An 11670-nucleotide genomic window follows, 5' to 3' on the forward strand; every position below is an offset into this window, starting at 1 on the left:
ACCCTTTTTGACTTACACTACAGGAGATACCCACTATGAGCTGAGATGTCAAATTGTGAGGCCGTGTCTGGATTCTTGATTAATATTAATGTGCTGTTCAAAGAAAAGCAGGGGAGATATGATGCATTAGCCAATACTCATCCTGAAACCAACGTCACTCAAAGTTGCCCAACCAAATTTCTCAGTGATGCTCATGGGGCCTTGCTGTGGGGAAATTGGCTGCTGTATTTCTGTCATTACAAAAATGACTACATTTCAAAAGTATTTTCTCGGTGGCCAAACCCTGAGTTGTAAAAGTGGCTATGTAAATGCACATTTCTTCTTTCTTTAACTGATACAGAAATATCCAAAATAAAGCTGGACCTTGAATCATCAAAAGCTATTTTAGTTTCAGTATCTTGAAAAAGGAATGAATAGGAGCTGAAATTGGTGCACTTGGACAACCCTGACCATTAAGTATGTCACAGTAGAGTCATCCAACTTCTGAGAAGAGTGTTATTGTGTCCTTTTTTTTTCTGGTTTAGAGCCTGTTGCATACAGCTGCTTTACTCAGCTAATGAAGAGAATGAATCAGAACTTCCCAAATGGTGGTGCCATGGATACTCACTTTGCCAACATGAGATCATTAATACAGGTAATGGGACACTGGGATTGGAGTCAACGGTGTTTTTATGAATGGGCAGACCAACCTGAAATATGAGTGCCAATATTCCACTATGACAGCTGGGGAATTTTAAGTCAGTTAATGAACCTGAAATAAAAAGTAAAACACAGGGACCGCTGCCAGCAATAGTTACAATGTAACTAATAAATTGTTATAAAAATCCATCTGTTTCATAGATTTTATTTGAGGAATGAATCCTGCAGTTCGATAACAACGTTGTTGACTTTTGAATGACTAACAAGTCATTCAAATGTAAAGAAGGCTGCTCACCACCACTTTCTGGAGCATTATAGATGGGCAATAAATGCTAATGTTGCCAATGACACCTGCATCCCATGAATGAATTTTTAAGTAAAGTTTTCATAGTGCCTTCCCAAGCACCAATGCTCGTTGTTCTCTTATTTAGTTAGGTAAAATATTAACTGGTATGTCAATCAATGAGTAAGACATCACCACCTCTAATAGTTTATCAACTGAGCAATTTAATCTCTCAGATAAGGAAGGACTCAAACTTCAAGTGCCAGCCTGTATAAACTGTTCTTAGGAAAACCCTTAGCAATGCTGAATGTCTATATGTTGTTTCTATTCCACAATCTCTGCAGTTGTTTAATATATATGGTTATAGGGCTGAATTACTGTGAGGCAAGAGAGTTTACAAGCTGGCAGAGGAAGGAAAGGAATTGAAGACAAACAATCCTGCCAGGCGGATTTGTTAGTACGTGGTAAAATGCAGCTTGCTGAGTCAGCACAGCATCTCCCCCAGCTGTAATATTAACTGTGATCCAAGTTTATTTCAATATTCACCAGACGAGGACTGAAGTTGCAGGATACAGAACCTGCAGGCTGAACTGCAGCAATTTACCAAGTTTACTTCAATATCATCTCTTGATTCTGAGAAGGATAAAAGCAGCAGGTTGTGGCTCCCCCATAAGTAACACACCATCTTCAAATGGGCATTTACCAGCCTTCATTTGGCTGGATTGTTGTTCTGGAGTTCTTTCCTTAACACCATCACCACAAGGACTACAGTGGTTCTAGTAGGCGCACTGCCAACTTGTCAGGGCAACTGGGAATGGACTCCAAAAATCACTTTGCCTTTTTTAAAATAAGGTAAAGCTCCTACATGACTAATGGCCATTTAGGTAAGGTATGGAGTCAATGCCATTAGCAAAGCAGGGATGAAAATCAACATTGACAATAGCTCCCTTTAATAAATAAGATTTCAGTAAATGGAAATACCAGATGGGTGAAGCAGTTGAAACCATCTGTCTAGTTTTGTGAACTCTATCTATCCCTATTGCTGTCAATTTAGTTGAATGTAAGTTATTTGCTTTTTAAGCATTTAAATAATGTAAGTTATTTTGTTTTTGAAGTCATCTAATATTCCCCTCTCTTTGTATTTCAATCCAACTTTTATTCTTGAAGTGCTAGGCTTGAAAGCGTGCAAGTTGTACAATGTGTCAGATGGTGTAGAAAAGCAGCTGTGCATATTTGTTATTTAAAAAGCATGATTGTGACGTTGCCTGTCTGTCTGTGTTAGGTAGGTTGTATACGGGGCCTGTACAGAAGTTCCGTGGATTCATAGCCAAAGATAATATTAACTGCCAGCTGAGAAAATGAGATTTTCATTTTCAAAATTGTATTTGCTGAAGGAACCTCTCTTCACCCACTCCCCCCAGCTCTCTGTAAGCAGCGTTGCAAAATCCCTTTGTGTTAGGGAACTGTTGACGTTAATAGAAATACTGTGGCATAAAACAACTGAGTTGCCATATCTTGATTTTTACAGTCAGTACATAGGACTTGATGCATGTTACATAAAGTTGATACCGGTCATCATAGTGAACTATCTTAAACCCTTTTTCAGATTTTGGATTCTGAGCTCTTTGAGCTAATGCACCAGAATGGAGATTATACCCACTTCTACTTCTGCTATCGATGGTTCCTGCTGGATTTCAAAAGAGGTGGGAATGAGAGTTCCAGTGTTTTTACACAGAATCGTTTAACAATCACATTGTCATAGAGGTGTACAGCACAGAAACAGACCCTTCGGTCCAACTCATCCACGTTAATCAGATATCCTAAATTAATCTAGTCTCATTTGCCAGCACTTTGCCCATATCCCTCTAAACCCTTCCTATTCATATACCCATCCAGATGCCTTTTAAATGTTGTAATTGTACCAGCCTCCACCACTCCCTCAGGCAGCTCATTCCATACACTCACCAACTTCTGCATGTAAAAGTTGCACCTTAGATCCCTTTTAAATCTTTCCCCTCTCACCCTATGCCCTCTAGTTCTGGACTTCCCACACCAGGGAAAAGACCTCGTCTCTCTTCCCCATCCAATCATATTGGTTTACCCACTTCCCACAGGTAGCAATTCATACTGTGTACTGCAACCATCCAGGAGATTGTCGTAGATCCTGCTGCAGTAGATCCTTCTCCACTTCAAATTAATTGAAAATATTGCTGTGTGGATTTGGTTGACTTGATAAGGTCATATGCATTGTATGTCCTTAGTTGCCCTGAAAAGATAGTGAGCTATCTTCTGCGTTCCTTGTGAGTACACTTCCATGGGGCCAGTGACAATGGAGTTAGGCAAGTTAACATAGTGATGTTATGGTAGTGGGTTGAAGGGAAACTCTGAAGTGATGGTTTAGCTGGGGCATTGCTGCTTGTTATCCTTTCAATGGTTCCACTTTCAAACTGACCGGTGAGAAACGCTTGTCAGACACATGATCTCTTCCACCTCAAAGTATGTTTAAACACTGCAGAGGATGCACTAAGAGTGGCATGACTGATCCCAAGTAGAACAATGACAAGTTTTAATAATAGCCAAGCGTGAACCTAATCGGACCTGATCAGGTGTACCTGAGAACTCTGTGGGAAGCTAGCGAAGTGATTGCTGGGCCTCTTGCTGAGATATTTGTGTCATCGATAGTCACAGGTGAGGTGCCGGAAGACTGGAGGTTGGCAAACGTTGTGCCACTGTTTAAGAAGGGTGGTAAAGACAAGCCAGGGAACTATAGACCGGTGAGCCTGACCTCGGTGGTGGGCAAGTTGTTGGAGGGAATCCTGAGGGACAGGATGTACATGTATTTGGAAATGCAAGGACTGATTCGGGATAGTCAACATGGCTTTGTGCATGGGAAATCATGTCTCACAAACTTGAGTTTTTTGAAGAGGTAACAAACAAGATTGATGAGGAGAGCAGTAGATATGATCTATATGGACTTCAGTAAGTGTTCGACAAGGTTCCCCATGGGAGACTGATTAGTAAGGTTGGATCTCATGCAATACAGGGAGAACTAGCCATTTGGATACAGAGCTGGCTCAAAGGTAGAAGACAAAGGGTGGTGGTGGAGGGTTGTTTTTCAGACTGGAGGGCTGTGACCAGTGGAGTGCCATAAGAATCGGTGGTGGGCCTTCTACTTTTTGTCATTTACATAAATGATTTGGATGCGAGTATAAGAGGTACAGTTAGTAAGTTTGCAGATGACACCAAAATTGGAGGTGTAGTGGACAGCAAAGAGGGTTATCTCAGATTACAACAGGATCTGGACCAGATGGGCCAATGGGCTGAGAAGTGGCAGATGGAGTTTAATTCAGATAAATGCGAGGTGCTGCATTTTGGGAAAGCAAATCTTAGCAGGACTTATTCACTTAATGGTAAGGTCCTAGGGAGTGTTCTGAACAAAGGGACCTTGGAGTGCAGGTTCACAGCTCCTTGAAAGTGGAGTCGAAGATAGATAGGATAGTGAAGAAGGTGTTTGGTATGCTTTCCTTTATTGGTCAGAGTATTGAGTATAGGAGTTGGGAGGTCATGTTGCAGCTGTACAGGACATTAATTAGGCCACTGTTGGAATATTGCATGCAATTCTGGTCTCCTTCCTATTGGAAAGATGTTGTGAAACTTGAAAGGGTTCAGAAAAAATTTACAAGGATGTTGCCAGGGTTGGAGGGTCTGAACTACAGGAAGAGGCTGAACAGGCTGGGGCTGTTTTCCCTGGAGTGTCGGAGGCTGAGGGGTGACCTCATAGAGGTTTACAAAATTATGAAGGGCGCGGATAGGATAAATAGGCAAAGTCTTTTCCCTGGGGTCAGGGAGTCCCGAACTAGAGGGCATAGGTTTAGGGTGAGAGGGGAAAGATATAAAAGAGACCTAAGGGGCAACATTTTCACGCAGAGGGTGGTACATGTATGGAATGAGCTGCCAGAGGAAGTGGTGGAGGCTGGTACAACTGCAACATTTAAGAGGCATTTGGATGGGTATATGAATAGGAAGAGTTTGGAGGGATATGGGCTGGGTGCTGGCAGGTGGGACTAGATTGGGTGGGGATATCTGGTCGGCGTGGACGGGTTGGACCGAAGGGTCTATTTCCATGCTGTACATCTCTATGACTCTAGAATGTTTTACATGGTACTGATGGAAAAATAGAGATCATCTTTTGACATTTTAATGACATTATATCCAAATTAATTTCCTGTCAATCTTTACTATTATAAATTGCTGTGATCATATTGATTATGCAAATTTGTAATTACATCCCACTGGTGTGAGTGTTTTATTACAGCATATAAAGTTCACATAGTCTGTTCTCTCTTTAAATTAGAGCATAGGAGTTTAAAATATAAAAATGAAAAGGATAATACTTCTCAAGTCAGCTAGAAATAGGGGATAAATCATCTTAAATCATCCTTTTCTAAAAAGAAATGTCTCTTTTGCTTGACAGATGATAAATGTTTGAATTATTTTCAATACGAGGAGCTGAATTTTTTAATGGCTGTGTTAGAAGATTCGATTGTATTTACCAAGTAGCCTTTTGTCATTATGGATGCTGTGTGCTGTCATACTTTATCTAAAAGATTAGTCTGAAGCACATTATTAGCAAGGGAAAGCCCTGGAAATGGAGTTCAGCATAATGTTGCTAGGTTCCAATTGTTTCTATGACAACTGCATTATCTATCAAGTGTCATCTGTACCTTTAGGGCTTGCTATGTTAATTTTCACCCAGATTGTTTTGCAACATTAAAAAAATACGTATCCCTTCAATACCTCCACCCAAAAAGTATGGCTCGTGTTGCATTTACCTGAAAGGCAACTGAAAGATATCCTTGATGTTATGCACTGGTCAATATTTATCTCTTAATCCATACTGAAACAGATTATATGGTCATTATGTTGTTGCTTTGTTGTTTGTGACAGTATTGCTTAAATTACAACAATAGCTACACTTCAAAAAGCGGCTTTCAGTACATTAGGGCATCTGTAGGTCCCACACAGCATTGCATAAATGCAAAGTCTTTTTTTGTCTAGCAAGTAACCTTTCCATCCTCACCCATCTTTATCACCCTTTCGCAATGTCTCCAGTTGCTAGGTTATGCTCTGGTCAACGTTTTGGTTAATTCATGGCCCAGTGCAACTGAATGATCTCAAAGATCTTAAGTTCTGTCCTCCTCTTGTGCTGAGTTTTAAAAAAAAAGACTGACCTGTATTTTTAATTGCTTTTGAAAGCCTCAAACCCTCTCACACCACTAAGTAAATCTAAAATGTAGCCACTGTCATAATGCAGCAGCGACTTTTGTGTCCTGCAAGGTGCAATAAACTGTGGTAAGAGAAATGGACAGACCATCTGTTTCAGGTTGGAGTGAGGGGTGAATATTAGAATTCCCTTGTTTTCCATTCAAGGTTTTGTTTTAATGAATTGGCAGATGATTGCACTTCAAACTGTGCAGCACATCTCCACTCCTAGTGTTTACCAAAATCCCTCGTTTGGAGAAATGCTGCTCAGATACACTGGGACATATAGTTTCCTGCTGATGGAAGCAATTCTGAGATTCTGTATCCGTCTGCAATGATTGATTGGACTGCACGTCCTCTTCTGTGCTGTATCGTCCTACAGGTCTCTGAGCTCAAATCTTCTGACTCAGAGGTAACTGTGTAAAACACTGAGCCAAACCTGATACCATATCATCAAAGTTGAAAAGTGCGGCACTGGAAAAGCACAGCAGGTCAGGCAACATCTGAGGTGCAGTAGAATTGACTTTTCGGGTGTAAGCCTGATGCCCGGAACATAGATTCTACTGGTCCTCGAATGCTGCCTCCCCTGCTGTGCTTTTCCAGCACCACACCTTTCAACTCTGATCGCAGACCTAACTTTCCCCACCATTGTCATCAAGCTGACCCTGTGGGCAGAGGATGCTACAAGTGGTCTTGGCAGTGTTGAATTAGTGAAAGAGTGTAGTTGGCTGCTGTCCTAGCTGGACTGTATGAGAAGATTTGAGTGGGGATGATTACAACTATAGTTCCTGCAGACATGCAAAAATTGACATACATGTGAAGACTTGAACAAAGTGCAAGCCAATGGGCAGCAGCTGCTGAACCAATGCCCCAGCAAAGAAGCTAGCCTCCTGTCAAAAATAAGATCTTTAGTTGAGTCTATTAATTAAGCTGTTCATGTGTTATTGTGTGTATAATCAAGTCACCTTCAAAGTAAGTGTGTCATGAAACATATCACTTAAAATGACTATCTTTTGGCACAGAACTCTTGTATGAGGATGTCTTTGCAGTGTGGGAGGTTATCTGGGCAGCCAAATATATCTCTTCAGAGCACTTTGTCCTTTTCATTGCCTTGGCTCTGGTAGAGGTTTACCGTGAAATCATACGTGATAACAACATGGACTTCACAGACATTATAAAGTTTTTCAATGGTGAGTTCAGGCACTTTCAAAAGTACATATGACTTTCTCACTGTTCTTCAGAGGATATGCATGAAAGTTTTCTGGTGTTTTTCCTTCCCCTTTATCTGAACATCTGGCTGGAAATCCCAAATTTTTCTGAGTCACTGGCTCAAAATTGAAGTGGCAGATGGCAAGCTAAACTGTTCTTACGTCCTTGGGGCCAGGAGAGGTAATTAGCACAGAAAGGCTTAAGGAGGAAATGAATAAAAGTTAAATTCCAAAGTAAAGTGTCCCGGTGACGACAGTAGTAAAGTTGCTGTCTCATCCCACTTTCTCAGCAGATCACAAGTAATGGGGGTCTCATCATTGCCATTCTCAGATCTACCTTGATCTTTCATTTTTCAGCACTAAATAGTAAACAGGGAAAGGGAGCCTGGCAGATTTTTATTTTGGCAAAAACAGCCTGGGGGCAATGAGACTGGTTTTACTGTTTCTCCTGGCTAAAGTCAACTCATTCAAGGAAGATTTGAGGATCATATTTGGAAGCTTCTCTTTTGGTGTGGGTTCAGTATCATACAATTTACTACCCCTGTTCATGAGCCTCAGAAAAAAATGTGCCATTCCTCTCTAGTTAGATATGATGCATTGTAAACACAGGCTTGTTCCAAGGATGAGAGATTGAAGTTTCATGGATGAGACTTAACGGTTTTAAATAGAGTAAAGGGAGTGGGGTATAAAAGCAGGGAGATTTTGCGAAAACAGTTTGGATTAAAAACTGATTTTCTGAAAGAAGGCAGCGAGTGGTGGTTGGTGGAAAATATTCAGCCTGGAGTGGGGGTTACAAGTGGTGGGCCACAAGGATCTGTTTTGGGGCCACTGCTGTTTGTCATTTTTATAAATGACTTAGATGCAGATATAGGTGGATGGATTAGTGAATTTGGAGATGACACTAAAGTCGATGGAGTGGTGGACAGTTTGGAAGAATGTTGCAGGGGGACTTGGATAAACTGCAGAATTAGGCTGAGAGGTGGCAAATGCAGATAAATGTGAGGTGATTTACTTTGGGAAGAATAACAGGAATGCAGAATACTGGGTCAATGGAAAGATTCTTGGTAGTTTGGATGTGCAGAGGAATCTTGGTGTCCATGTACGTAGATCCCTGAAAGTTGCCACCCAGATTGATAGTGCTATTAAGAAGGCATACGGTGTGTTAGGTTTTATTGGTAGAGGGATTGAATTCCAGAGCCGCATTATCATGTTGCATCTATACAAAACACTAGGACGGCCTCACTTGGAATATTGTGTACAGTTCTGGTTACCCCATTCCAGGAAGGATGTGGAAGCATTGGAAAAGGTGCAGAGGAGATTTACCAGGATGTTGCCTGGTCTGGAGGGAAGGTCTTATGAGGAAAGGCTGAGACACTCGAGTCTGTTCTCGTTGCAAAGAAGGAGGGGATTTGATAGAGACCTATAGGATGATCAGAGGATGAGATAGGGTAGACAATGAAAGTCTTTTTCCTTGGATGTTGATGTCGGCTTGTACAAGGGGCCATAACTACAAATTGAGGGGTGATAGATTTAAGACATGCCAGAGCCAGGTTCTTTACTCAGAGTGGTAAGGGTGTGGAATGCCCTGCCTGCCAATGTAGTTAACTCAGCCACATTAGGGGGATTTAAACAATCCTTAGATAAGAACATGGATGATGATGGGATAGTGTAGGGGGACGATTGAGAATAGTTCACAGGTTGGCACAACATCGAGGGCTGAAGGGCTTGTTCTGCGCTGTATTATTCTATCTTCTATGACAGAAGACTTGACCAAAATTTCAGCTGGTAGTCAAAGGAACTTAACACTAGGGGGCATGCATTTAGGGTGAGGGGGGGAAAAGGTCAAAGGAGATGTGAGGCACAAGATTTTTATAAAAAGGCAGGAGTCTGGAATTTGCCAGCCAGGAGTTGAGGCAGACATATTAGGGGTGTTTAAAGGACAACATTGTGGACCAAAGGACCCTTTCGTGTGCTATGTTCTAACCAGATGGCATGTGAGAAAGCACTTTGTTATGCAATGAATGGTTTAGGTTTGCAATGCTTTGTCTGAACCAGTGGTGGAAGCATGCTCAATAGTATCTTTCAAAATGGATTAATATAAATACTTGAAGGGGAAAGAAATTTAATGCTTAATTTTTCCTTCAGAAATGGCAGAGCGTCATGATGCCCAGCAGATCCTGAGGATTGCACGTGAGCTGGTCTACAAGGTGCAGACGTTGATAGAGAACAAGTGATAGAACTAAGCCAGCAGGAAATAGAGCGGATACTCAGCTTCCTCCTAGCAAGCTTGAGTGGGGAATCTTCCTCCACCACCCAGCACCAACCTTCGCACCAATCTACACCCCAACTTCCCTCTTCCTCTCCCCCTGCACCAGCTCCAGTTTCCGTACATTTGAAAAATGATGGTTCAGCAAAACGAGTTGGCCACATCTTCTCTACTTCAGAGGATGTCATGCACTGAATTGAAAATGCAAATGGCGGCCAGAAATTTGCCAAAAAAGTTGCAATTTTATCCCTAACCAGGTTCACTAATCATCAGTCACATTTTAGCGATCCTTTAACATGGTGGATAAAATTACATTTTCCTTTACGTTCCTTTCCGTCTTTGCCCACTCTTCATTGTGAGTGTGCTTAATTTCCTCATTCACTTATTTATTTTCCAAACTCAGTGAGTGCCTAAATATTAAATTTGTGGCAAAAAAAACCCTTTCACCATCCACATTATATTCCTGTACCCTTAGACTGACAGACGGGTATATCTTAAACACTAACCTGGGAATAAATGGGGATTTTCCCCCAGATTTTGCATTTGTGAATTCATGGTGTTTTTTAACTTCTGCAGACTGATTGATTGGATTTGGATGGACTGGTGTATATTTGGAATACTCTTCAATTCAGATCAATCCAATCTTATGGACTATTTTAGCATGTTTACACCAAAATAAGATTTATTGATATTTTAATTTTATGAAGAATGTTGCCAATGATTCGATGTTCTATGGTTCTGCGTGTTTGTGTAATTCTGAATGTTCCCAATATATTGGGAAATAATTTCCACGTGTCATACAGTATCTGCAATCTCTCTTCTCAAGGGCATTTCTTGATTCACTCTTAGTACATCCATCAGTGAGTCTGGATTGAGTGCAATCAGTTTTTGTGTTTGTAGGTAACCAAGCTATTTCAGAGCCAGCAAAGGCCATGTTAGCCTGTCAGTTCTCTCCAAGCCCCCAGTTAATTGTGTCCATGTAATATTTTGCAATGGTTTTGATCACCACTGTAAATCTAAGCTATATACCTCCTCAGCCAACCGTGACAACCCTAATTTTACAGCTTGTCACTGGGGTTTGTCATCTCCTTCCTGTCGCATTCAAGTGCTGCATCTTCATGTGAAGCGCTTTGCAGTGGTCCAACCAATTAAAATGGTCGGATACCTGTAATCGTAACTTAGAGACTTTACAGTTATCAAAAAATAATCAAAAGGAAGGCCCCGAGTTACCAGGCCAGATAAATTTTTAATGAACCTGCAAGAATCAGAGGTGTGTGGTGTATATTTTCATCTCTGCTTTTCTGAGATACTTTTCTCCTTGCCATTTTGTTCTCCCTTTTACTTCATTCCTGAAGACACTGTCTCCTTATTCACATGGTTTCAAAGATTCTGACTTTCTGTTGAGTACCTCTCCTTGTCTATTATTCATACGTGAAACCTAAAAAGTTGCCAATTGTTTAGTTTTGGGGTTGTGTAGGGGGCTGTCTCAGTCTGATCAAATCTTGCCTTGACATGATGTTCATTCATGGCTGCATGAGTCACAGGCGGGATCAGGGACAGCCAATGTTTCTACCTGTTCCTAACCTGAGAATGCAGCATCCCAACCTCCATCAGCACATTGAGCATAAATCAGGAATAGTGTGGACTTTCCTGATCTAGAAAGGCAAACCATTCCTTTGATGAACTCTCTGATCCACCCCATTAATAAGATATGGCAATCCATTGCATTGACAGTCTACTTGCAACACAATTTGAAACCTCTTATACTGAACAGGAGAAGAAAACCTTGCATCATTTTTCTCTCCTTAACTCTCAGCGTCACACAGAAAGAGACCCACACACCACCATGGCTCAGTTGGTAACTGCATAGTAATAGGTTATTAAACTGGGACCAAGCAACCAAATAGAAACCATCACCAATTACTATGCAGATATCAATTGCCATCTGGTGTCTCATTGTAGTAATCATAAATCCATAATTGGATTGCAACAAAACATTGACAAAATGTGCA

At 41.2% G+C, this 11670-nt stretch overlaps 1 protein-coding gene across 1 annotated transcript in view; it reads left to right on the forward strand.

Moving 5' to 3' along the window:
• Nucleotides 1-9911, forward strand: part of sgsm2 (small G protein signaling modulator 2) — a 205217-nt gene extending 195306 nt beyond the window's left edge. The window contains exons 21-24 of the mRNA XM_060847946.1: nucleotides 525-634; nucleotides 2529-2625; nucleotides 7207-7374; nucleotides 9538-9911. Coding sequence (XP_060703929.1) covers nucleotides 525-634; nucleotides 2529-2625; nucleotides 7207-7374; nucleotides 9538-9626 — 464 coding nt within the window. The 3' untranslated portion in view covers nucleotides 9627-9911. The remainder of the gene's footprint in view (nucleotides 1-524; nucleotides 635-2528; nucleotides 2626-7206; nucleotides 7375-9537) is intronic.
• The last annotated feature ends 1759 nt before the right edge of the window (nucleotides 9912-11670 follow it).

This window comes from Hemiscyllium ocellatum, chromosome 31 (assembly GCF_020745735.1).
Source record: "Hemiscyllium ocellatum isolate sHemOce1 chromosome 31, sHemOce1.pat.X.cur, whole genome shotgun sequence".
In the NCBI taxonomy this organism is placed as follows: domain Eukaryota; kingdom Metazoa; phylum Chordata; class Chondrichthyes; order Orectolobiformes; family Hemiscylliidae; genus Hemiscyllium; species Hemiscyllium ocellatum.